The sequence below is a fragment of the Malaclemys terrapin genome, chromosome 5 (assembly GCF_027887155.1).
Source record: "Malaclemys terrapin pileata isolate rMalTer1 chromosome 5, rMalTer1.hap1, whole genome shotgun sequence".
Classification (NCBI taxonomy): Eukaryota; Metazoa; Chordata; order Testudines; family Emydidae; genus Malaclemys; species Malaclemys terrapin.
Genome location: NC_071509.1, coordinates 8,637,250 through 8,665,226, shown reverse-complemented (window position 1 = coordinate 8,665,226; position 27,977 = coordinate 8,637,250). Strand labels below are relative to the sequence as shown.

Genomic DNA, 27,977 nt, shown 5'->3' with positions numbered 1-27,977 from the left:
GAAGAATGAGAGTCTCCAGTATATAAAAAACAACTAATATTTTATCCAAAGAAAATTTTAAAACAGTTTTACCCCAAAAAATGTAATAATAATACATAGGTGAGTTCCGTGTTTAAGCAAAGACATCACAAACCACAACTTCAGGCTCTATTTTAAAAAACAAAAACAAAAACCCACCCACTAAAAAAACAAAACAAAACAAAAAAGACATCTTACATATACATGTATGTGGAATGAATGGGGGAAAAGCAGCCAAGAAAGGGGAGATTCCAAGACACTAGATGGCTTATTTACTCCAGTTTCAGTTCCAAGGTTTGGCATGTGCACAGCTGCAACATGGCACATGACCTGGTTTTAAGCCAGATAGCTTACTGCAGAATTTATGTTCATTTCTCTTCCCTCCACAGGTTCCATTTGTATACAAGACCATATGAAAGCATTGTCACAGCCTCTTTCATGATCCTTTAACTCATGACCATGCTTCAAGTAATTGCTATAGAAAGATAAGCTACTTTCCTGTAACCAACATGTATGTACGTTAATCTCGGAGAGGTCCAGTGTAGGTCCTTTGTTCCTGCTGCTAAAACACTAAGTGTATGAATTCACCTCTGCACAGGGATTCCAAATGACGCCCTTTGCATCATTTAAATCTCACATTAAGCAATGCACAGAGGGCCCACACTCGCTCACTGCATCTTATACCTCAAAATAAGGGGTTCAATGGTACAAAGGGTCTGCACAGGGGTAGACGTCAACCTAACAGTTAAAGGCAATAAGAATTTCATCTGGATTCTAGACCAAAGCTGAAGCAAGGACTGAAATTCCAGTTGAGGTTGTGCGACCAAGCAAATTGCAGAAGTTGTCTAAATTCACTGAGCATCAAAAATTTGCTGAGCATTATACAGAACATGGCATAGAAAAAGCCCTTGCCCCAAGGAGCTTACAATCTAAGTTCTACTACACTTGGAACTAGGTACGTTAGGAAGTCTGACTTATTTCTAAAACAATCTGGTATTATTATATCTTTAGTGGGATATCATGATAAAGCACAAATCCAAGATCCTAGTCATGAAATACCGTCTCCTCAAACGTGCACCTCCAAAAGTAGCTTAATTCAAATTCTGAACGCAGATCACTGCATGATCTAAGTTAGCAATATTACACTTAAAAGGCTAATGCAATTTTTCTAAGTAGTTACTTATTTTTCCACTTATTTGGGAAGATTGCCTTCTTTGCAGAAAAGGTCTCTGGCGTACATTGGAGAACTAGCAGCTGAATCTCTTGAATGGTACATGCAAGTATTCTCACACTTCTTATCAAACTGTCTGTACTGGGCTATCATGATTATCACTTCAAAAGTTTTTTTCTCTTACTTAATTGGCCTCTCAGAGTTGGTAAGCCAACTCCCACCTTTTCATGCTCTCTGTATATATATCTCCTCAATATATGTTCCATTCTAGGCATCTGAAGAAGTGGGCTGTAGCCCATGAAAGCTTATGCTCAAATATGTTAGTCTCTAAGGTGCCACAAGTACTCCTGTTCTTTTTTTGAATGGTATAGTCCTTCATATGTACCAATATAGCTGAAGAGGTTTAGAGGTTCCAGATTCTTTCATCCGATGTTCGATCATCAATTTTGTCTGCAACTAGATTGCTGAGGCTGGAATTTCTTGACTATAAAGTTCTAAAAATACATTATTTTACAACAAACCTGGTGGTATTGAGTGCTTCATACAGCAATGCAGCTAACAGCACCTCCTTTAGTAAATAAAACAAATGACCTGATCTTGTGAAAAACCCAGGCACACTCAATTCCCAGTTATTTCTCATCCCAAGCTCGTAGTACAGACACACTGTGGGACCAATCCTGCCAGGTGAAGAGCACCTCCTGTGAGCACTCAGCTCTCAGAGATTGCAGTGGGAGGTAAAGGGGCACACAGTACCTTGCAGGTGATGTCTGCACATTGCAGGATCAAGCCCTAAAACAGCTCCCACCCATCCCACAGCTCTGCTACACCACCTTAATTCTGAACTATTTCAGCTCAGGATTGCTAATCATGTCAAACTATCAGACTCGTGATCAAAAAATATCCACCAGGGCCTATAGAAAACCAAAGAGCTTTCATTTGAGATCCACTGCAAATATGAACCCAAATGTAAAGAGGCCGATGCATTAATCTACTAAATCCTAAGAAGGACAAGTTATTTAAAGACTCTGGGGCAGATTCCCCATCTGGTGTAAACTGAAATCAAGTGGAGCTATGACAATCTACACTAGCCGAGAATCTATCCCTGTATTCACCAGAAAGTGTATTCAATCTTCCTGCTGTGAACGGGGTTTCTACATCTAGTTGAGCTATTCAGCAGAAAAGCCATATTACCATTCTCCAGAAAACTCTCTGCAGCAGCAGCACTAGTTAACATGAGTTAACTAGTTAAGATGTAGTTAACATGAGTTAACTAGTTAAGATATAGTAGCTTTTAAGGAGCAACTGCTTCCAACCCCCTGCAGTCAAGTTATACTGAAATATCTAGTATCATCCATAGTGGAGGGAGAGAATTTATACCCTCCCAGTGGACATTTTGTTCAGATTAGTAGTAGCCCAAGACTATAGCTCCAAGGACGTGAGGGACCCTGGAACCTGACAATTACTCCAGACAAAAGGCTGGTTTATGAGCCACATGCTTGTTTCGAACACAGCTCTTTTAAGGGTAGCCTATTGCCAATGTTGCTTAACCTATTGTGCATGGAAGGAATGTTCTCCCACACAACATCTTCTAGTTTAACATCTTGAAAGGTCAATGTCTTAGAGAATCTGAAACCATGGCAATGAAGTGTTCGGGTTCTGCAGGAATGCACACACCAGGGAGACAGACAGACAGAGACACGAATGCTGATGTGGAGAGAAGATTGATTTTCCTCCTGAATCTGGATTATGTTTAGTAACTAGCTAACAACAAACATCTATAGAATATTAAGTTATACAGAACAGCCTGAGTATATCAGGAATAGCATTATCATCATTTTTGGTACAGTTCCATACAATTCTTTAAAAAAAGAAAAAAAAAGAAAAGAAAGTAACACACTAGTTATAAATATTCTTAAATTTACTCTTAGTGGATTTCAAGTGAGATATCTACTGCATGTTGCTAAAACTACATTATAAGGGTTTGACCCACACATCCAGAGGTCTGGTCAGCAGTCACCAGGGTGCAGATGACAGGAAGTTGCTACGCAGTTTTACAGAAAGCAAGACCCAAAAAAGATTTAATCCTTACTTCTTGTTTCTCCAACAGTGTGTATGCACAGTGACTGACTTGCCAGAAAATAAGCCATTACTGATTGTAGGAGGATGTTTTTACAGGACACTACAGTGTTCAGAAGAGGGCAACAAACAAGGACTTTTGGAAAAAGGTGAGTTTTTATATTTCTGGGTTCTGTTTTGATAATTGTCATACATAAACAATACACTATTCAATACTACCACAAATACTTAAAGTCCTTCAATCCCATATATACAAACATTGCAAGTGAAATATAAAATAGTTACCACTGTAGACACTTGGCATTTTAAAAAAAATGTCTTTTGAGAACAGGATAGTTTAATGTGAGACTTATGCTCTCTCTATCTCGCACCTTCCCACACTATCTCAAAACATGTAGCAGATTATAATAAAAACTGCTGCTCAGAAGATATATATTTCTTCTTATTAACTAATCTACATTAAGATTCAGGATTAATTTTAGCTGTTTACAAAAAATTCATTTGTCCTTTCCTTTTCCGCAATGATTACATCATGTACAATTACTGTAATAGTCACTTAACAGATGCTTTAAAAAAAGCTAAATACATGTAGGAGTTCCAATAGGGTAGAAGCTCCTGCAACTTATGTCCAATGTGCAGGATCTGTAATGACTCAGGCTGAATTCAAAAGCTCCAGAAAAGCACCAACTGCTCCAAAATAACCCTATAAAGAAAAAGGCAAGAGTTTCTATTAAACAGATTCAAGGTTTAAATATGTTTGACACGAATACTAAGACTAATATTAAAAATATTAATACCATTTCAAAATACTGGTTATAAAAGAAAACAGAAGAAAACTATTCCCAAGTACTGTATGTAAAGTTATTACAACTCCTAGTTTTACTGTTTATACAAGGAAACAATTTATTTTTTTTAATTACATTGTTAGATATGCAGGTGAAAAGTTTTCAGAAGTAGAAGTTGGCAAGCTATTACTAAGCTAGCAATAAAGTAGATAAAGTTTGCATTTTTAACTTCTGAAACAATAAATGTTACATGGATAGCGTCCTAGAACTGGGAGTTTTGCAATAACTGTGGCAAATGCATAGAACTGGCTGCAAAATGTATGTTGCCAATGCCAAGAAACTCAACATTGGTATGTTATAATCAGATAATTTTAAATAAAAAGGTCTTCAGTTTTGACAAGGTAAAATGGACTTAAACACTAACTTCACCTCATGTTCCAAGAAAAGTGCCTTCAACTGCCCCTTGGACCAATAATCCAAAGCATATGCTAGAAGCCTCATTGAGATTGTATTGATCCGCAAGAAATTGCCAACAAAAACCACCCGATTAATGTTCTGCAAACATAAAAAAAAATGATATGAGAATCTTTAAGCTGAATTCCATTTCATCTTCACAACAACGAAAGAGAATCCATATATTACACTTCTTGCATTTAATTATGAGGATACATGAAGCTTTTCAAATATGGCTTCTGACTGAGAGCAGTAAAAGTCAGCTAAAAGCCGAGTTAAAGTTGCCAGTATTTGTTAAACTGAATAAAGTCTGACTACTGAACTTCACAGCACTCTTCATTCCTTTATTCATACCAAGGGAGAGAGCAGATATGCAAGAAAGGATGGTTAGATGGAGGATGGTTGTCTGAGTGAGGGGAGGGGTGTCTGGGGCGGAGATAAGACTTGTGATGTATTTGCAGCTTTCTGTATTTAGATCCTCATTAGGAAAACTCCAATCAAATCCAACAGAACTGCAACTGAGAAAGAATGAAGTACTAAGCAGTCTGGGGTCTTGCAGCAGTGTGGTGGAACAAGAGGAACTAGAGTGGGATGAAATCAAGAGGCATGTTGAGATGTTCAAGATACTGGAAGAGAGGAGACAGAGAATGCATTGAAGGGGAGAGGATGAACAGTGATTGCTGAAAAGTGTCAAATAGGATCTCAAAAATACATCCAAATATAAGGGGTGTTGATAAAGTTTATGTTAAAAGCACAGCATCCAGGTTATTTCAGGGTAGGTTCTTTTCCAGAGTCCCTTGCACACCCCTTTATACCCACTCTCTAGACCGAGTTGCAGCCATAAGTTTTCTGACTAACGAGTCTGAAAGGAACCCCTTGTGGAATAACAATGCCAGTCCTTCAGCTGGCTAGAGCAGCGTTTCTGAAACTGGGGTTCGCGGCCCCGCTGAGAAATTCCTCCCCCTCCCTCCTAGGTGTGCCTCCAGCACGCTGGGGAACAGGCTTACCTGTCCTGATTTCCCACTGCTCCCAGAAGCGGCGGGCACGTCCCGCAGGGGAGGTCTCCATGCACTGTCTCCGCCCAGCTGACTCCGCAGCTCCCAAAGGCCGGGAACTGAGGCCAATAGGAGGTGCAGGGGCGGTGCCTGTGGACAGGGGCAGCACACAGAGACCCCCTGGCCCTCCGCCTAGGAGCTGCAGCCAGAGGGATGTGCCGGTCGCTTTTGGAAGCATCCCGAGGTAAGCACCACACACCTCACCCTCTCCCGCACCCCGATCCCCTGCCCCAGCCTGGTGAAAGTGAGTGAGGGTGGGGGAGAGGGAGCAATGGAGGGAGGGGGGATGGAGTGAGCATGGGGCGGGGCCTCGGAGAAGGGGTGGGGGAGGGGCACGGCCCCAGAGAAGGGGCAGGGCAAGGGCTGAGCAGGGAGGCTTGGGGGTCCCCAAAAAAATGTACATCAAAATGGGGGTCCTCTGTTTGCTAAAGTTTGAGAACCACTGGGCTAGAGGGATACTGTTGAACATTGAAGGGTACTCCTCCTATACTGCCTTTTTGTCCCACAAACTAGAAGTGCAGAGCATGCTTCTTCCGCACCCACTACCAGCATGAAGATCAAGAAACCAATACTCAGAACAATCCAAATGTTTAAGTGACCTTATGCAGTGAAGCAGATACATCATCACTGATTCTGCAAAGTGACATTTTGGGTTTAAACAATCTCCATCCACATTTTAATAACTATACTCCTGAAAAGAAGAGGTTTTCCCTACTTGGTCCAGGGAACTCTGCAGCTTCTTGGTCCTTCAATCAATATAGAATTTTAAGGTTCCAAAGTGACAGAAGCGTCATGATTGAGCACCATCTCTGGTCCTTCAAACCTGTTTTTCCATGCATTCTTCTGTGACGGAATGCACCCCTGTAGTTACACCCTATATACCACTGTAATAATCTTTATACAAAATATGCTTTGTGAGGTATCATTTGAAAATGAGTAACTCATTGGTCAAGAATATTATGGTGATGTGTGTAGTAACGTTATATGTAAAGTTATGAACATAAAACTGAAATTATGACTGAAATGTGTTTACCAGACAACTCTGGGAAGGGGGTAAACCTGTTTCTCAAAGACAAAGGCCAATCAGGTGTCATCAAAGCTGATTGGCAATCACAAGTCAAGTGGCCATTCTTTGGCAATGGAGAGGGGCAGGAACAGATCTAGCTGCATTTTAACCAACAACATGGAACCTTTTTCATCAGAACACTCTCCATCCTCACAGTGGGAAGAACTTTAACTAGAGGTAACCCTCAGGAAAATGCACTTCCAAGGGTAACTTGATTATAAGAGTGAGGGGCAAAAATCACCCCATGATTTCTCTTTTTCTTTCTCTCTCTCTCTTGCTCTCTTTCACCCGAGACACAAAAGAACCAGCCTTTGGGAAAGGTTCTGACCTGAGAAATTGGTTTGCCCTGTTCCTGGGACCATGTGGTAAGGATTTTACCTTGAACCAAGTCTAGTTTGTTAAGTCATAGTTACTAGAAAGCGTTTTCTTTATTTCTCTCAATCATTTCTGACTTTAAGACCTCGGACTTGTACTCATTCAAAATCTCTCTTTGTAGTTAAATAAACTAAAGATAATCAAGTGTTGTGTTTAAACTGAGCTATTTGGTAATACCATTTATAGTAGTCTGCTGGATATTGACCCCTCACAGGGGTAATGAAACTATGATATCTGAACTGTCCAGGAGAGGGCAGAACAAATGCTTTCAGGGAAAATTTGGGACTGGGAGTGTGTTGTGGTCACCCTGCAAAGAGTAACCAAGGCTGCTGGACATCAGAGTGGGGCTCGTGTGTTGCTGGCAGGCTGCTGGGGTCAGAGCTGCTGGACTAGAGCTATACAGACACACTCAGGGCATGACTTGCATGCTGTTAGGCTGTTTGTGAGTGGTCCACGGTGAGAGCTGAAAAAGCAAAGCATTGTGAGACACCCAGATTACAGGGGAAGCAGTGACAACTCCTCACTGGTGTGGATTGTACCCCAGAATGTGACACCTTCACATGGTGTTCTCCACACCAATGAGTTCACCACATCTTCCTGTACCTGAATTGTTCAGTGCCTTGTCTTCATTAGATTCTATATTCATGCAGGAATTGGGGGGGAGGAGGGGGTGGGACACATGGTGGGACAACGGGAACGAACATACCATGGGCAGGACTGTTTTTGCCTGCCATTTTAGATAGTGCCTTGTACATTTATTGCCCTTGCACTAGTGCAGAATACTAACTGTATGCTGATAAGAACTATGAAAGTTAGAAGTATGCTTCAACCTGATGGATTCAATCCTGTTCAAACAGCCCCAAAATAAAGTGAAGAACGGGTCTCAGTTCTTTCATAGCCCTGTACAATGCTGCTTGACATGAATGCAACAAGGCAGCACTGTAAAGAAGCTGAAAGCACAGAGCTCAGAGAGACAGCCCCACTAAGGCCCATGAGCATTGTGTTAGCTTAAAAATGCAAGAGTAACTAGAACAAATGACACACAGAAGGTTCTCTTTCAGCAGGTATAGTTCTCTTTTCACTCATGCACTAAGTTTGGATTCCTAGCAGTGACAAGATACGATAATTTTGTGCCTGAGAAGAAACAGGATATTGCGGATCACTTTCTACCTGCAGTTCCAGGAGACTAAAACACACTGCTGTTCCACAGTTCCCGCAACTCCCAGAAAAGCAATTTACCTCCTGAATAATAAGGTAAATTGACTGGACCAATAAATGACAACACATCACGTTATTATTATTATTATTATTTTTTTTTTTTTACAGTGCTTTGAATTGTAGAGCTACTATTTGACTAGACCAGATGGGCAGGTGAGGAAGGGAAATCTACAGTTACAATTTAAACTGGAGCATCTGGACAGGTATGCATGAAGGTGCTTCTACAGAATTGAAAACAAGATACTGCAGACTGGTAGCACACATGAGTAATTGATTTAAATGTGTGTCTCGGAAAAAAAGAGGTTATATGCGGTTTTCCATATTTCTCAATACCTCATTAAGTGCACACATCCGTGCTATGGAGCCAATGTTATTGGTGATGGTTATTAAAGTTGCTCTTGCCAGGTCCTCTTTACTGACAGACTCTCTCTTCTCCTTGCTCATCATATTCCCAAAGCTGTGCAAAAAATTCTAGAGTTAAGTGTCCATTTACAGGAAACTATGCAGCATCAGTATGTAACAATGTCGCAATTCCAAAATGAATCATATAGTTACAGCCTCTATTACTAAAATCCAGTAACAATGAATCACAATTAAATGTGTCTAAAATAGACTTATGTTATTGTGATGGGATATAAACCCCACAACGGTACTGGGTTAACAAGAGCCCGAGAGCTTGATTCAAGGTTAACTAGGTGAATTAGCAGGTCCACTGGAAACGAGTCAGGTTTCCTTAAAAGGACAGAGAAAGATCAGTTAGAAAGAGACCCAGAATGGGACAATGGTCTGACTGAGGTGAAGCAAGAGAATCAGGAAAAACCACAGGAGGAGAGTTAGCTCCTATGGTGGGTTTCAAAATAGACAAGACTCCAGGAGGATGCCCTTGGGTGATAGTGTTCATTTGAGGAGCACAGTATTGGGGCAGACCTGGGAAGGAATAAAGTTCAAGTCTGGAAAGGGCAGAAATGCTTTAAGTTTGTCCTTTTGGCTTGGGATTTGTTGGAGAATTCCAGGGCCACAGCCCTGAAGTAAGGGTGAATTACAAGACCCTAGGGAGCCTGAGTGGAACACAGGTGAACAGGGAGCCCAGGAATTGACTTGTGGGGAGGCCTGCAGATGTCCAAGGCAAGAAGCCCAGGGTGGAAGAATGGGCCTTGAGTAGACAGACCTTGCCTGCTTAATGCAGCGTCCCTAGGATGGAACCCAGAGAAGAGGAAAGGCCTGGATTCCCCTTCTGGCCACCAGAAAAAGTAGTGTAAAGACTCCAGAGACCAGGGAGTGGAAGGACTACTGAGTCAGAACTTGAGGTCATGGGACTATTGTTTGTTGGACTTTTAGTGCCACTTCTTCCAGGGTAACCAAAAGTTACATGAGTTACAAGAGGTAGCACACCAATGCAGGGCTGGAGAGGCTGTCAGTAGGGTGCGCTAGAGAAGAGAGCCTACTATGCTATGCCCAGCCATGGGGGGTACATGAACGGTGAGTCTACTCTCCGCAGTGCCAGTTCCACACAAAAACACCACACAACACCTAGATGTGCTAAAAATATACCCTTGCTGCCCCAGTTTTTAATTCAGGCACATTATACGCATCCTCAAAAACCCAAAATATATCCTTACCTGGATGCTACAGCCCAGCCTGGCAGTCCAAATCTCTCATAATCCCCTCCATAGATGTCCCGCACCAGTTTATCCACTTTCGTGCTATCTCCAAGGGATGCCATTTCAAGAGCCTCTTCAAAGGTGGAGCAGCCAGTAAGAAGACAGCAGAGACCAAAAAACGTTCCTCCTCCAAGACTAACAAAACAAAAGCAATATTTTCTACCTCTCATTTTGAAGAGAGGGAGAAAAAAGGACTGGTTTTTGTTTTTTATTTAAGGTATGTAGCTAAACTCCTCTGAATACCAAGAATTAGCTGGGCTGCCAAGCATTTTTTAATTTCCTTCTCGTTGGAAATCTAGAAAGAGGAATTCGATTTAAGTCTCCTTTCTTACCACATTTAAATCTGCTTCCTTAGGGTAACTTCACAGCCCACAGATAAACCCACCGCTTCGCATCCTCCTCCAGAGTTATTGCTTAAACCAGAAGTGGTTTTTCTCTGCTTACAATATTCACTACACAGTGTTGAATAAACAGCGATGTACAATGTAAGAGGTCAACCTGTAATGAGCTCCATGCATCTGCAAGGGTATGCCCATATGGAATTCACTGCAGAACTTGGGTCTGATTGTTCAAAGCCTGGAAAAAGTACGTTCTGCTGAATCACTGCATACACATGCTGGCAAAGACGCATAATAAAACTTTCCTTCCTGAGGTGCACTGCGCACTCCTAGTCTGTACTTTTTTTGTAACAACAATATTCCTGAAGTCCAAGAAAGTTCACATGCACAGATCTCTTGGACTCTGCTGTATAATAGGTGGCTATATTATTCTTTCAGACCTGACTACAACTATGAACACCATCCCACCATTCATAATGGGTAGTACATCTTTTAAAAGTCAAAATCCAAACCCTGAATAATGGAATTAAAGCGATCACATTAAAAATTCATCTATTTGAGCATACCTGAGTTGTTTCCAAAATATGATTTACACTCCTCTGACAAAAAAAAAACAAAACAGTTTCTTGCAGTAGTAGAAAGATGAACAGGTTAAGAACTGGCCTTTCTGAAAAGGCTGACTGTGGTAAGGAGACGACTGTGACATGCCATCCAGACCACAAAAAAGACCTTTGCTTGCTGGGGGTGGGAATGAGGAAGTACTATATTATGTTGCAACAAAGAGCTCGGTCAGACAAGAGTCATTTTTAAAGCAACTTGTCCATGAAGATGTGATCTCTCTTTTACCACACGAGTATAGGCCAAGCTTCAAGACTATGCTCTTAAAGGTAATCACATTATTTATAGATCTTACCTGGTCCCAGTTACACGCTTATAATTGTCTTTGGAATATACAGCCAAGATGCTGACCCCTGAGCCAATGTTCACCAAGAGGAGAGGATATGGATTCTCCAAGTTGAATGGGAGCTTCTGACATTTTTCACAATCAGTTGGGTTTTCAAAGTAGTAGCACTCTGAATGTCCATTGAATCCAACTGAGTCAATGTACAAAACTCCTTTAATAAGGCAGTCAAGTTCATCTAGTTTGCAAAGTTGAAGGTCACCCATCTGTTAAAGGAAATAAAATTATGAAAGAGCCAAAGAGATCTAATGTTTTTATACTCAGGGCTAGAAAAATGCACTCACCAGTGCATTCAGTACCCCTCCTTGCTCTGAATGGTGGCAGAAGGAGTGGAGTGCAGATCACAAGAGGGTTCCTACTCTCCCACATATATCTGTATTGTGCAGAGTGGAATGCTCACTGTACTATTTAAGTGTAGTGCTTAGCAATGTGTTAACGAGGTTCATGCACATCCTCACCCCATTGGGTAGGAAGTAATAGAAGTCCTGAGCCAATGCCAATGGAAAGATTTCCCCAAAACTTCACTTGGGTTTTGGATCAAGCCCAGAGTGCCTCACAACATCCGGAAAAGATAAGGGGTCAAGGGAAAACGAGAAAATGCTGACTTCCTCACAAGAGTCAGGAGGGAGCAGCATAATAATCTTTTAGTTGGGTCACTGCACCACTGGACCTGCACCAGATCCCTCAACCTTTGGTTGTTTGATAAATATATTGTATAACCTGGGCTTGAAAAAGTTAACATACAATCAAGATATAAATATATTATCTACACCTGTATTCCACTTATAATGAAACACACCTTCTTACGATGAATCTAGACAAGCAAGTCATTTGCAGTTAATTTACCACTTAGTTCAGTGGAATCTTAACCAAATCACAGCAATACAAGTTATAAATGAACCTTAATCAACCAGGCAAGTATGAAACAAATATTAAGCTCATGAATAGACAGCAATGGAAAAAATAAAGTTAAGGTAGGTTGCAGAGTTGACTTAAGTCTAATGACTATTCCAGTCTTGTAAAGGCATATTTAATGGAAATTAAAATGAATAATTCTGGAGTCACAGCAAAGCTGCATAATCTTAAAATAGTAAGTATCTGTGTTTACAGATGTGGGCTTATTTCTAGCTCATATTAAACTTGAGCTCAATTTAGCCTCTGAAAAGTCTAGTGTCCTAAGTCAGAGACTGAAATTACTTTCAGCCTTTATCTTACAATCTTTCAAGCTACATGAGACTTCACTACCATATCCTAAGTGTATAGAAGCCAAAAATGCATACTGTGCGAAAGTCCTGCTCAAATTTGTACGCTCCACCTCCCGTGGCACATAAGGTAGTGTGGAGACTTGAGAAGTGTTTTTCGCTGCCCATTTGAATAAAAGCAGGCATGTCATGAGTAGGAAAGCGTATAAAGTGCAGATTGCCTTTACGTCCACACAGGGTAAGGTCCTTTAGTTCCAGGTGCACATCCCGAATGCCTGTAGATCCATAGGCTACATTTGAGGTCAGGTATTTTCGGATACTTTTAAGATTTTCCACTTCCTCCTCCTCCTCCTCAGCAGTGATGTCTTTTGGTTCAAAATAAACAAGCTTGACCAAGGTTCCTCCAATATCCAAGCCAAACCATGGAAAGACTAAGATGAAAAAAAAAAAAAAAAAGGACACATATTATAATGTCTTAATTTTTGCAGAACAAAGATGTTAAATTGCAACGTAAACCCATTAGTTAATAAACAATTTCATGCCATGCAGTTTCCAAAAAATTCCACAAAATACCCATGAATTGCCACACCTACCTTCACAGACCCAGTAACCATCCCAAACTCACCAAGAAACTCACTTAGCCAGGAACTCAGATATGCTCTGAGGAGCAAGTCTGGGGTACACACCTTAACACACTTAAAAATGCCTTCACCAAAGACACTCTACCAGAGAAGTAGATTGTATCATGTTAACAGGCCACTCAAATACCCCAAGACAACCTGATTCAGTATGGAGACAAAACCCCCTCGTAGTCACCACCGACCATATCATCTTGGAACCTATACAGAGTATCATTAAACAATTACAATCCATACTTAGAATCATAGAACCATAGGGTCAGAAGAGACCACAAGAATTGTCTAGTCTAACCCCGTGCCAAGAGATCTGATGGGGACCATATCCTGAAAGAAATCTTTCCTGAACTCCCTCTTCTGGCCTTCAAACAACCCGCCCAGCCTCATCATCAGAAGCAAGCTACCCACAGGCCAGGACATACCACCTCAAAGCAGCACCAGAACCTGCCAGAACAACAGATGTAAAACTTGTAGACGTATCTCCACTGCTACAATGATCCACACACCCCCCAACATACCTTTCAAGAACCATGGATCCTACACCTGCCTATCACAAAACGTGTTGTGCCTCATTCAGTGCATTAAATGCCTTAATAATTATGTGGGTGAAACAAGACAATCACTACACAAAGGGCCTGTCTACACTTGAAATGCCACAGCAGCACCGCTGTAGGGCTTCAGCGTAGACACCACCTATTCTGACGGGAGGGGTTCTCCCATCATTGTAGGACTGTCAGCAACCTACCTCTCTGAGCAGCAGTAGTTAGGTGGATGGAAGAATTCTTCCTTCAACCTAGTGCTCTCTACACTGAGGGTTAGGTCGGCTTAACTACGCTGTCCAGGGGTGTGGATTTTTCATATCTGAGTGATGTAGTTACACCAACTTAATTTTCTAGTGTAGACCAGAACAAAAACACTATCTCACCTGCGAGTGAATACTTTTCACAAAGCACTCTATATCTGACTTCTCAGTTCTCATCCTCAAAGGAAACCTGCAAGAGATGAGCCTGGGAGCTTAAATTCGTAACTGCTAGATACTAAAAACCATGGACTGAATAGAGACACTTGGATTTATGGCTTATTACAACAATCAATAACAGACTGGCTCTCAGCTTTTCTTTTTCTCCTTTCCCACCTATGACTGAAGAGGTGTTAACTGGCCACTTCACCTTGAATGGTCTCTTGAAATCTGTTAACTACTTAAGCTAAACAAGCTGTTCCACCTTGTATTTAGGGGTGACACTGAGGGTAGTCTATACTGGCAGAGTTACATCGCTGGCAGTTACAGCTCCACTCAGAGAGCACTGAAGGGAAACCGCTGTTGTGTGTTCACACTGTCAGCTGCCTGTGCAATAGCGTGTTCACACTGGCGGCATTTACAGTGGTATTTGGAGCAGTGCACACTGGGCAGCTATCCAAAAGAGCATCTCTTCCTCTTGTGCCGCTAAGAGTTGTGGGAAGGCGGAGGGGGACGCAGGGCATCCTGGGTCCTGTCCCAATGCCCCGTGATGCATTGCTTTTCATCCCAGCAATCTCTGTGCTTCTGTCCACATTTGGCGCCATCTTTCAATGCTTTGTGTACTCTGCCTCTTCGGTTTGCAGGAATGGATCCCGCACTGTTGACTGACATGCTGCTCGCTCTCACTAACACATCACGAGTGGCAGTGGAGTTACTCCTTAAACTACAAAGGCAAGAGCAGTTCAATATTGATCTTGCCACGTGCAGTAGCTACAACAGGAGATTGCTTGTGGCATTCACGGAGGTGCTGATTATAGTGGAACGCCGTTTTAGGGTTTGGGAAACAAGCACTGAGTGGTGGGATCACATCGTCACACATCTCTGGGATGACGAGCAGTGGCTGTAGAACTTTCAGATGAGGAAAGCCACATTCATGGGACTGTGAGATGAGCTCGCCCCAGCCCTGCGGTGCAAGGACACGAGAACGAGAGCTACCCTGCCACTGGAGAAGCGCGTAGCAATTGCACTGTGGAAGCTGGCTACTCCAGACTGCTACCGATTGGTCACTAACCAGTTTGGAGTGGGAAAGTTGACCGTTGGATGTGAGTTGACGGAAGTGTGCAGGGCCATTAATCACATCCTGCTCTGAAACACGTTTCCCAGAGTCACGGTCTGTGACATTGTGGATGGCTTTGCACAAATGGGCTTCCCTAACTGCGGAGGGGCGAAAGATGGCACGCATATTCCAATTCTGGCGCCATACCACCTAGCCACTGAGTACATTAATTGGAGGGGGTATTTCTCAATGGTTCTCTAGGCGCTTGTGGATTACTGTGGGCATTTCACTGACATTAACGCAGGCTGGTCTGGAAAGGTGCATGACGCATGCATCTTTCGGAACACTGGCCTGTTCAGGAAGCTGCAAGCAGGGACTTTCTTCCCGGACCAGAAGATCACAGTAGAGGAAGTCGAAATGTCCATTATGAACCTGGGAGACGTTGCCTACCCCTTAGCACTGTGGCTTATGAAGCCATCCACAGGGCACCTTGACAGCCGCAAGGAGCGGTTCAACAACAGGTTGAGCCAGTGCAGAGTGACTATTGAGTGTGCTTTTGACCATTTAAAGGCCTGCTGGCGCTGCCTATATAGGAGGCTGGACCTGGCCGATGACCATAGTCCTCTTTAGTTCTTCATGGCCACTTTCTAATTCTGCCAACATTTTATAGAAGCAGTATTGTTTACAACACACATGTGACAGTGTGCCCCATAAGGCTTTATGGGGAGGGGGTGCTTATAAATGTATGGATGACATAGCTGGAATATGTTTTGTGCTGCCTGTGCCATGTAACATATCTCCGTAAAGGTTATGGTCTACTATATCTATTCATCCTATTTGTACATATATATATATCATTTTCTACTCGAGGTTAAGAATATGGGCTGTATACTTGCTTGATTTCTAAGTAAGCTTTGTGAGGCATTAGGTCAGCTTCTTTAGGAAGGAATGCGCCAGGTTAAGAACCTGATCAGGAGACACTTGGGGAACAATGCATCTTGGAATGCTCCAATCCACATGAGAAGTCTTCCTGGAGACATGCAAGATGCCATGTGGACAATGGCGTAGGCCTGCAAAGACTGAGTCATGCGGGGGCATGTGACTTGCCCAGGTGACTGCAAAAACTCCATCTTGGAGCTGGACTTTGCATAGGAGGGAGGAGGGGGGTCTCCACCCACAGGAGAGAGTCTATTTAAACCTGTGGGAGACCCCTCCATTTTGTCTTCAGCTGGCTAAAGAAGGAGCTTCTCCACCCCCTCCTCCCCCCAGGATACTTGAAGGAGACTGAAACAAAGGACAGTAACTACAGGGGGTGTGAGTGATTGCTGGACCCAGGCTAAAAGGAGATTAGCCTGTAAAAGGGAGCACTCTGGAACTGGTGAGGAAATTATCTGTATTCAGTTTGATTAGGCATAGATCTGCGCATTTTATTTTATTTTGCTTGGTGACTTACTTTGTTCTGTCTGTTACTACTTTGAACCACTTAAATCCTACTGTCTGTATTTAATAAAATCACTTTTTATTTAGTAATTTACTCAGAGTATGTATTAATACCTGGGGGAGCAAACAACTGTGCATATCTCTCTATCAGTGTTATAGAGGGCGAACAATTTATGAGTTTGCCCTGCATAAGCTTTATGCAGGGTAAAACGGATTTATCTGGGTTTAGACCCCATTGGGAGTTGGGCATCTGAGTGCTAAGGACAAGCGCACTTCTGTGAGCTGTTTTCAGGTAAACTTGCAGCTTTGGGACAGGAGATTCAGACCCTGGATCTGTGTCTGGAGCCAGACAGGAGTGTCCGGCTCAGCAAGACAGGGTGCTGGAGTCCTGAGCTGGCAGGGAAAACAGAAGCAGGGGTAGTCTTCGCACGTCTGGTGGCAGCTCCCAAGGCGGTTTCTGTGATCCAACCCGTCACAACACAGACCACTGATTCAGTGATTTAAAACACAGGCTGACCCCAGGCAAGCACACATGAGCCACAAGACCCCCAGAATGGTAATTGCAGGGACAGGGGAAATTGGTGTTCCAGGACTGTACTGTACACTGCGCACATAGCTCTTGGGGAGAGCCAGCACTGGTTTGGGGGGGGGGGGCTTATAATCATTACTGTCCGCACATTTTCCCCAGGCTGTGTTAATTATGGAAGATATCTCGCTGCTGAGGGTGAGCAGGGAATCAAGGGAGGGTCTTCTCCAAAACTGCGGCTTCCACCCTGGCCCTTATGCAGCTCACCTGTGTGCAGCAACGGTCCCCCCATCCCCGTGATGGCAGAGTGGCGCGGGAAAGTTACCATTAATGTTTGTAAAGAAACAAAGCAGCTCTGCCAAAGAACCTGCAGCAGCGGATTGCCCAGTATCTCCAGGAGAGTTTCGTGGAGATCTCTGAGGCAGATTCCCGTGAAGTGAGGGAGGCAATCAAAAAAACCCCGTTCTGCCGCTCAGACTAGGCACGTGATGGTACGTGCATCATACAGACACAATCCTGCTTTCTGCAACCCTCCTGCCCCGAACAACTAGCTGTTGCAGAATAACTCCATGTGTGGACAAGCCTTAAGTAACCATGTGTTATTCTCACAGTAACTCTTATCCTACTCCTTTCCTCTTAATCCTCAAGTCAAAGAAAAATTCAAGTGTGAGCTCTTTGGGGGAATGAACATGTAATACTTTTATTTGTTCTGTAAAGCATCTAGCAGTTCTGGACATTATGGAATTTGAACCTGGTAGAGTGAATACATTTTTTTTGTTTTCTCATTTATACAAACTCCAGAAGTGTCTGATGAAAAATCAGGGTGGATAAAAATCAATGATTTTATTTTAAAAAAATAAAAATAAAAAAAAATCTGATTTTTTTATTTAAATTGGATTTTTTTGATAAAATGCTTCTTGGGGGAAAAACCTATTTAAAGATAGTTTTAATTAAGATACATTATAGCTCAAAGATATCTCATCATGGAACAGAGATTATAAATTCAAATTCTATAGTATGAGGCAATATAGTCATGTAATGTTGAAGAAAAGTTTTGTAAATGAGTTCCAATAGTTCATGGATTAGAGACCCAATTTTATGGGGTTCCAGGGGCTTCTGTATAGATTATTTAGGTAAATCTTTCTATCTACCCAATGGGACTCCATTCTCAGTCTAGAAGATACCACCAGATGCTTAGTTTTGCAGTTCTCAAACTCCAAAGTATCCAAAGATAACATGCTTGTTAACAGCAAAATATTTTTAAATAAATCATATATAGAGGTGAGAAATAACAGACCTCAACCCTATTGTCCTTCTGCAAATTTGTGTACACAGCGTCAATCACTTACCTCTCTCTAAAAGTACAAAGTTTCAAAAAGTTCAATGAATAGAAGATTTTTGGGGGCAGAATAGATCTGGACAAGGAGAAGAAGTCTGGAGATAAATGTGAGAATGGAGGAATAGGCAGTAGAAACAAAAGTGAAACTGTTTGAGCAGCATATTCCAGAAGTCTTAAGGTCTTTCTGAGTGTAGCCTTCATTGATTTGAGATCTACTATACCATTCTCTCACTAGAAGGGAAAACCTATAATGGCAGCAGGCTGTAAAAGAGACCCAGTTTGGGAATATTTTAATGAAGTTCCTCTACCTGTGGGTAAGACAGGCATGCATGCAAAATGCAAACAGTGCAACAAAGATATGCAAGGTCTGGTTGTCTTAATGAAACAACATCATGAGACGTGTTCCTTCTCAGGAGGAAGCTACATTGAAGATGATGAAAGGAACAGGTCTGAACATGCAGGATCTTCAGGCTGGTAAACTTTTTTATTTCATACTTCTTTCTTAAGGACTGCCTATCTTCCTTCTGGACTATTCTTGAATTCTCATGTTTGAGCAAAAAATATAGTTGTTACTCTATGGTACTATCATTTTAGATGCAGTTGTGATAAAAAATAAATATACCGCTACCTCGATATAACGCCACCCGATATAACACGAATTTGGATATAACATGGTAAAGCAGTGCTCCGGAGGGGTAGGGCTGCGCACTCCAGTGGATCAAAGCAAGTTCAATATAACGCGGTTTCACCTATGGGCGGTAAGATTTTTTGACTCCCGAGGACAGCGTTATATCGAGGTAGAGGTGTAGCTGAAATAGGCAGATCTTCCTTTTACAATTTCATCTTTAAAGTAGTACTGTCAGTGAATGCAATGAGTAATACTAAATGAGCAGTATGGTAATAATAATTAAATAACTGCATTGACTTATTTTGTTTAGGAGAATCCATCCTCAATATAGAGGATTTGAAGACTATCCACCTTCAAGATCACCATCATTTTCTATAGTTTCAGAGTTATCTGCCAATGATAGTGTTTCATCATGTATGTCACATAGCCACAATATATCACCAGTAGCAAAAAGAAAAAAAAAAAAAAACCACATCTCCATCATCCAGAAACAACCATAGATAAGTTTGTGATAAAAACGAGCAGATTACAAAAAGAGGTAATTGATGAAAATATTGCCCCATTTGTTTATGCAACAAACTCTCCTTTCCGTATGATTGAGAACCCACAGTTCATTAACATAGTTCAGTCATTAAGACCAGGATACAGTCCACCCAACAGAACAGATGCCGCAGGCAAATTGCTGGATAAAATGTATGAAAGAGAAATTGAGCAGCGTGCAAAAGGTCTAGAGGGTAAAATTGTTAACCTGACTCTTGATGGGTGGAACAATGTCCACAATGATCCTGTTATATGTGCCTGTGTGACAACAGAAGAAGGGACTGTCTTCCTTACAGAAACAATTGATACATCAGGAAATGCACACACAGCATAATACTTACAAGAGGTAGCAGTAAAAGCTATAACAAACTGTGAAAAAAAATTCTAATGTCTAGTACGCAGCTTGGTCACAAACAATGCTGCAAATGTATCCAAGATGAGAAGAAATTTAGAAAAGAGTGAAGAGAGTCCCAAGCTAATAACATACGGCTGCAGTGCTCATTTGATGCACCTCCTAGCCAAAGACTTCAGTGTTCCAAAAATAAAGGCTAATGTTGTTGAAATTGCAAAATACTTCCATAACAACCACTTTGCAGCAGCTGCTCTGAAAAAAGTGGGAGGAACCAAGCTAACTCTCCCACAAGAAGTGCGATGAAACTCAGTAGTGGACTGTTTTGAGCATTATATCAAGAACTGGCCTAATCTGATGACACTTTTGTGAACAACATTGTGAAAAAAATAGATGGCACTGTCACAGCCAAAGTTCTCAACATTGGCGCTTAAGAGAATGTTGAACACATGCTGAGTAACCTGAAGCCTATTTCTACAGCCTTGAACAAAATGCAGGGAAATAGCTGTTTTATTGCTGACGCTGTTGAAATATGGAAGGAACTGAATGAGATCTTAGAAAGAGAAATATGCAATGACAGAGTTCAATTACAAGCATTAAAAAAAAAAAAAAAAAACGAATGGGGCAAGCACTATCTCCAGCTCATTTTCTTGCAAATATTCTCAATACTCAGTACCAGGGTCAAACCTTAACTGCTGAAGAGGAGGAGTTGGCTATGACATGGACATCCAGCAATCATCCCTTCGTAATGCCAACTAGAATAAACTTCAGCGCTAAGGGTGAACCATTCAAGAAATATATGTTTGCTGATGATGTTTTAAAGAAAGTCACACCAGTGAACTGGCGGAAGTCAATTAAGCCCTTAGATTCACAGACTGTTGAAGTGATAATCTCAGTTTTAACAGCAGTAGCTTCTTCTGCCGATGTTGAAAAAGTATCTTCTTCCTTTGGACTAATTCATTCTAAATTGAGAAATCATTTGGGATCTGAAAAAGCAGGAAAGCTTGTTTTTCTTTTCCAGATTATGAGCAAACAGAAAAATGAAGGTGAAGACAACTGAGTTAGCTGCAGAAGCCAATATTTTAAGTTTCTCATGTTAACCTGGCTGACATAGTCGATTTAATTTTTGTTTTTTTTTAAATATTTCATTTAACTATTTTAGTTAAATATTATTTTAACAAAAACAAACCCATTTAAAAAAACTTGAATGTTTAACTAAATTCAAAAATTCATATGCTTGTTTTGTTAAAATATTATGTTTTTTTATTATGAAAAAAAACAATACATAACGTTGTTGTTTTAGTTAAATAAAAAAAAATTTAAATGTCTGTCTGGTGATGTTCTTCTCCTAATACAGCATGGCAAGAAAATCCTCCAAATATTAATGATTAACCTGTTGAATTGGAGATAGTTCATCTCCTAATAACTTCATTAATATCCGCTTCAATTACCTCTGGTAAATGAAATAACCAAACTATCATTCGTTTTCTGATATAGCTGTAAAACTAATCTGAAAAGTTTTCAAAATAAATCACTTTAAAACTGTATAGTGTGTACCTTATAAAAATGAAACCTACATCTATCTGAGTTGTGAAGAATATGTATTAAGGTTATAACAACCAAGAAGAATGCACTTTTATGTAGAAATCCATGATTAAATTGAGTCTTCCTGACTAGTGATTTAAATCAATTTGATTGAAATCAAATCCACCCTGTGAAAAATGGTGACAATCACAGATCTCAAAAAGTTATGAAGCTCAAACTGTATTTCAGATTGATCTTTAAGTTATGAAACAATTATACACTTCTACCTCGATATAACGCTCTCCTCGGGAGCCAAAAATTTTTACCGCATTATAGGTGAAACCGTGTTATATCAAACTTGCTTTGATCCACCAGAGTGCACAGCTCCCCCCTCCCTGAGCTCTGCTTTACTGAGTTATATCAGAATTAGTGTTATCTCGGGTCGCTTTATATCAGGGTAGAGGTGTACTAAGAGCTAACAAGAAGCTTAGCCTACAGAGCACTGGAAACTGACAGATGACAGTTAAATGTAGGACAGCATCTCTCTACTTACTCTAAAATATTCTGTATTAAATGTGAATCCCCTTCTACCATTATGGAAATTATAAAACTGAGAAACTTTTTTTTTTTTTTTAAACACATTTAATAAAAAGTTGTACTAAGTCTACACTTCTTCACCTCTCTAAAATGGAGCTTCATTAGTAATTAACATTTTATATAAAAATGCAAATAATAAAAGGTATTTAAATAAGGACTTAAATTTAGGACAACAAAATAACTTCCAAAATATTTTATTTTTACCTCCAGTTATTTACATTACTTTCTGTTCTAAATGTTATGTGTAGTTTACATCTTTGGCTGGATTTGATCAAATATACAGTATTTGAAAGGTTGAAAGATACAGAAGCTCCTTCACAGAAATCTGGTAACAGGACCAGAGAACTTAGGACAAGAGTTGAGTGAAATTTTTCTACCAAAACTTTTTTCTGGCAAAAGATGCAGATTCTGAAACATTTTTTGAATCCACGCCAATTTCACTGAATTGTTTATACAAAAAAACTAACAAGAACAAAAATCAAAACATTTAATTTCCCCATTTTCCAAATGGAATGTTTAGATTTTTTTGATTTGAAACAACTTTGTTTAGAAATCTCCTTTAATTTAAAAAAGTTTTTAAAAATGCTCATATTCTAAACTTTTTGTGACCCAAATTTTTTTTTTCCCTCCAAATACTTCATTCCACAATGCTCTCCAGCTAGAGAGACACCATGCATCCTATTCCCTACTGGGGAACTATTGAAGTTTCCTCTTCTACTTTCTATGTCAGTACATTTATATGAAAGAAAAACAAATATCTGTGCATAGGAATAATAATTCCAGTGCTGCTCTCAGATCATATGCAAGGTATTTTCTTGCAGTTGTTCATAGTGTCTACAAAGATAAGTGAATTCTATCCTTGTTCAATCTATTTCTGTTAACAGAAACAACACTCATTACAGCATAGATTCCATTAGTCATTTGGATCTAGTCATTATCAGTTTCATATCCTACACTTGAGGGAAAACATTGTCTATTCATGTCCAGGTCATTTGGCATATCTTCTCCTACAGTCTTATCAAAATAGATATGATATTGATACCCTCTTTCTTCATCTGGGCTATTTACCACATTACCTACTACCAAAAATGTACTTACTGAACTGTGTGGAGAAAAGATTCTTTTAACTGTGCCATAGTCTAGTAAATGTGTCAGTATGAGGGGAAAAAATAAGTTCTCTCTGGATCGGTTTTCATATGTACATTGGCATTGTGTACATGCAAATACAGAGAGCAATGCCCCACCATTAAATACTTTTTGAACTGGCACTAATTTAAGATTTTGATATTACTTCAAGAGCAGACGGAGATCTCATAGGAACCCTGTTTCACGTAAATTTCCAGGAACATCTTTTTATTCCACAAAGCAACAATCAGTCAATAATTGCATACACAAACTACTAGAAAGGAACAAAGATCATCAACTCGAACTACAAAGCCACTGGAATCCTTTCATTCTTGAAGAAGCAGGCTCATCTACTAGTGCAATGTATATGCAGGGCAAGACCAACCTCAAGGTCAAAAGGATTACTTGCCACATACCACCACCAGATAAGTGGGAGCTAAAGTAGGACAATCTTTGATCATCTGCCCATTAAGTGGTTCTCTCATTTAGACTTGTAACTTAAAACAAGAGGGTACCAGTATTGTACTCTTGCCAATGCCATCACGGAACACTGAAGATAGATTCTTTCACAGGTAGAATGTGTGTCTACTTGTGGATGCCTTTCCCTTATTTCTTAAATCATCAATGATCTGGAAAATAAATCTAGACAGACTATCTGTAATCTTAAGTAGACCAGACTGGTCTCTCAGGCTGCAGTTCCCAAGGTTTATAAAGATACCCAAGATTCAAGCCTCAACCCTGAGGAATATTAACCCAACATTTCTAGACCCAGCCATCTCACATCTTCTGTTTCATTGGGATTCTCCTGTGAGGCATATGACGAAACTGACACTTCAACCTTGTTTTGTGGCCCTCAAAAGTCTTTTCAATTCCCTAATGGAAACTTCACCATATTTTTTTTTTACATAAATTAGGAGAGTAAACTTGGTCAATTAAAGAACCCCATCTTCAATGCTTCTTTTAAAAAGATGATCCTTAGTCCAGGTACTAACTTTCTAAACATAAAAAGGTGCCCTTATTTTTGCTCGAAGTCTAAATCTACTTTGATTGTGAAATGGGCTAACATCTATCAACAGTGGATCAAATAGCGAAGAAAGTCATATTTTATTGTTCCTTTATCCAGGGATCTTAAATGATTGAAGGTCTTCAATACTCAATCTTCTCAATGGATCAAGTTATACACTAAGCATGCAAAGCATCCAACAAGATCCGCCTCCTCAAGGCAAAGTCTGCAAAGGACTCTCAAGCCATAACTTGGGATAATAGAGTTTTATACTATTCAGTATGCTCCCCTAAGATTTGCAATTCCTTCAAACACTATAAGACTGTCTCTCCTCAGCCAATGCAACCTTTGACTCCTTCAGGATTCCTCAAACTAAGCAAGTAAATAAAGTCTCAAATTACAAAAATGAACAAAACATTTTCCATTTTAATTTATTCTAGGGTCATTTTATGAGAAATATTTTGTATTTACTTTCTTTCCCACCTTGGAATCTGGTATTTGCGGTTTGCTATTTCCCATTAAAGATATCCATGCAATGGATGCTCATGTATCAAAGAGAAAATTAGTTTCCTTACCTGCAATTATAATGATGCGTACCCTTTCTTATGACTATTACTTTCTTATATATCAACAGGTTCCTAATAAAGGGATAATTTCTTTCCTCTTATACTTTGGAATTCTTTTTAATGTCTTCTACTCAATTATGCAGTTTCAGCTTTGGAAGTCATTTCCTGACAACTGTGTTGCTGCAGCCGTTCTGCAGAATTTGAACTTGAAGTGAGGAAGAAGGCGGGGAAGCCTAGAATGCTCACATGGTGTGAAATTGGCATTGAGTAGTATTCCCTAAAATTACCATAAATAACATCCAGACCAGTGGATGCCTTCTATTATGAAAAATAAGTTTCATTAAAAAAAAAAAGATAGGTATGATGGAAGGGAGAGCTCCTTTCCTGCTGCCAGAGAGAGCCTTCAGTGCAAAAGATAGAGCCCACACGCATAGTCGAACTCTGGTTAAAATTCCCCATTTACTGGTATAGTGAGGACTAAACCTCAGTACTTCTGTTTAGCAAATTGGTCTGTAGCTAGTAGGCATCTGATTTTTTTTTTTTTAAACAGGGCTTGAAAAAATTATCAGACTAAAATCTGCTGGGGCTCATCTGTTTAGCACATTTTATTCACTGCACAAATAGCACCTCATATTGAGGTTGCTTCAGTTATCTTATTACTTTACTTATTACCTCCTTCCAACAAAAAACGAACTTCAGGGCAAATAAATAACCTTTCACTTTTGCTTTAAGAACGCTAAGCCAAGCCCCTGGGTAACAGCCCCCTGAACAGCAGCTGCTCCATGCCATGCTAAGATGAAGGCTGGTTTCCTTTTGCCAGCTACCTCATCTACATGCCATTTCCACCACTGCGCTCCTAAAACATTGGTTTTCGGATCTCATGGGCTCCTTACCCACCCTACCGAGTTCCCCCTTCAGCCCTGGGTAGCTCTTCCCCATCACCATGGCTCAAGCCCGGACATGTACCACTCCCTGGGTGCCTCATTCATCCCCCATCCCCCATCCAGGCTCTAGGTCCAGTTTTTGTCACGCCCTTCCTAACCCCACCTACTTCTCATTGCCCCTCCCATTTCAACCCCCCCCCCCCCCGCTCTACTCCCCCCTGCCCCATTCTCCACCCCCTCTGACCCTGCTCGTCCGGCCTCATCTACCCCGCCCCCACCTCTCCCCAGCCCCGCCCACCTGTCACGCCCCGCCCCCACCTGCCCCACCTCTCCCCAGCCCCGCCCACCTGCCACGCCCCGCCCCCACCTGCCCCACCTCTCCCCAGCCCCGCCCACCTGCCACGCCCCGCCCCCACCTCTCCCCAGCCCCGCCCACCTGCCACGCCCCGCCCCGCCCCGCCCCTCCCCAGCATCACCGCCGCCCCAGCTCCACCAGCCCCCCCCGCATCCCGCATCACTTACGCGGGCGGCTCTTGCGGAGGGAGTCGAGGCGCTGGCGGGACACGGAACCGCCCCGCTCGCGGGGGTGGGGCCCGGCCCCGCTGTCAGCTTCCGCCCCGGCCCCGCTGCTGCTGCGCCGCCGCCGCCACGAAGGGACGGGCTCCCACCGCCGCTTCTCCTCCGGGCCGCTCGCCGCCGCCGCCTCGGGGCTGCCGCCGCCATTCTGCAGCGGCTCCATCCGCAGCGCGGCCCGGCCGCTCTCCTCAGCAGCGACAGCCGCGCGCCACCGCCGCAGCCAACACCTGCACTGCGCCGGCGCCGAGCGTGCCCCTTCCTGGGGGGGTGGGACAGCCCTAGAGTTTGTGCCAATCGTCTGTTTCAGAGGCCAGAGCGACAAGAGGACTGACCAATAGAAGTGGGCCATGGCCAACGAGGCGGGAAAACGGCCCATCGATCACCCTGGTCCAATTATGTCCTCCAGTCACGGATATTGACAGGTGAATTAAACGAATAAAGTGGCGAGCGTTCACATAGGGTGTTTCACACGAAGTTATCGGGGGACTGTTTGAGTCCTACGATTTAGGAGGAAGAGTGACAGGGATTCCGTCCAATGGAACGCTAAGGTTGACCAAGCGGGGCGGGAATAGAGGAATGATTGACAACCGCAGTAGCTATAACAACACGGCCAACGAGCAAGCCGCGTCCGGCTCCGTGGCTCAACCTGCGATGGGCAAATTCTCCCAGAGGGCGCCGCGGCGCAGACCAGCGTGGGATTCATTTGCATTATATTAACATATATGCAAATAGCAGAGGCCTGCTCGGAACAAAGCCAAACCCCCACCCCCGATGGATACCGCCACGGCCCCGCTCCCCGCGGAAACCTCCTGCCCCCTCCTCCCTATTGCACCCCAGCACCGTGTCCCCCACGGCAACCCCCCACCGCCCCGTGCCCCCCATGTCAGCCCCCCGGCCCCGCCCCCACCGCACCGTGCCCCCCATGTCAGCCCCCCGGCCCCGCCCCCACCGTGCCCCCCCACTCCCTACGGCAACCCCCCACCGCCCCGTGCCCCCCATGTCAGCTCACCGGCCCCGCCCCCACTGCACCGTGCCCCCCATGTCAGCCCCCCGGCCCCGCCCCCACCGTGCCCCCCCACTCCCTACGGCAACCCCCCACCGCCCCGTGCCCCCCATGTCAGCTCACCGGCCCCGCCCCCACTGCACCGTGCCCCCCATTTCAGCCCCCCGGCCCCGCCCCCACCGTGCCCCCCCACTCCCTACGGCAACCCCCCACCGCCCCGTGCCCCCCATGTCAGCTCCCCGGCCCGGCCCCCACCGCACCGTGCCCCCCATGTCAGCCCCCCGGCCCCGCCCCCACCGTGCCCCCCCACTCCCTACGGCAACCCCCCACCGCCCCGTGCCCCCCATGTCAGCTCCCCGGCCCGGCCCCCACCGCACCGTGCCCCCCATGTCAGCTCACCGGCCCCGCCCCCACTGCACCGTGCCCCCCATGTCAGCCCCCCGGCCCCGCCCCCACCGTGCCCCCCCACTCCCTACGGCAACCCCCCACCGCCCCGTGCCCCCCATGTCAGCTCACCGGCCCCGCCCCCACCGTGCTCCCCCCTCCCCACGGCAACTCACCACACCGTGCCCCCCCACTCCCTACGGCAACCCCCCACCGCCCCGTGCCCTCACGTCGGGCCCCCACCACACCGTGCCCCCCACTCCCCACGGCAAGTCCCCACTGCACCGTGCTCCCCACGTCAGCCCCCCGGCACCGCCCCCACCGTGCCCCCCACACCGCATGGCAACCCACCACCGCACCCCCAGAACCGTGCCCCCCCACGCCCCACGGCAGCCCCCCACCACACCCCATGCACCATGCCCCCCACACCCCCCGGCAGGCCCCCACCACACCGTGCCCCCCAC

General features: G+C 43.2%; 1 protein-coding gene across 4 annotated transcripts; it reads right to left on the bottom strand.

The window, feature by feature from the left end:
* Positions 1–21: 21 nt before the first annotated feature.
* PANK2 (pantothenate kinase 2) lies at positions 22–26,517 on the bottom strand. Of its 4 annotated transcripts, none has more exons than XM_054029665.1 (7): positions 26,073–26,517; positions 12,458–12,810; positions 11,130–11,383; positions 9,837–10,013; positions 8,551–8,674; positions 4,480–4,605; positions 22–3,968 (listed from the first exon to the last, which is right to left on the bottom strand). In XM_054029665.1, the coding sequence occupies exons 1-7, from the start codon at positions 26,500–26,502 to the stop codon at positions 3,918–3,920; spliced, it is 1,515 nt and encodes a 504-aa protein (XP_053885640.1). In that variant the 5' UTR covers positions 26,503–26,517; the 3' UTR covers positions 22–3,917. The 4 variants fall into 4 exon arrangements, with proteins under 4 accessions (XP_053885640.1, XP_053885641.1, XP_053885643.1 ...); XM_054029666.1 differs by having other exon boundaries at positions 4,475–4,605; positions 26,073–26,358; XM_054029668.1 differs by lacking the exon at positions 26,073–26,517 and having other exon boundaries at positions 12,601–12,690.
* Between the last annotated feature and the right edge of the window lie 1,460 nt (positions 26,518–27,977).

Bases quoted from the DNA above. Each gene is read 5' to 3' on its own strand.
- PANK2 (XM_054029665.1), bottom strand. From the start codon at position 26,502: ATGGGCCGTTTTCCCGCCTCGTTGGCCATGGCCCACTTCTATTGGTCA. The intron at 12,811-26,072 runs GTAAGTGATGCG...TTTTCATCTTAG, and splicing joins CCTCCGCAAGAGCCGCCCGC to TCTTTCCATGGTTTGGCTTG. The intron at 3,969-4,479 runs GTGAAGTTAGTG...TTTTCTTTATAG, and splicing joins CACTTTTCTTGGAACATGAG to GGTTATTTTGGAGCAGTTGG.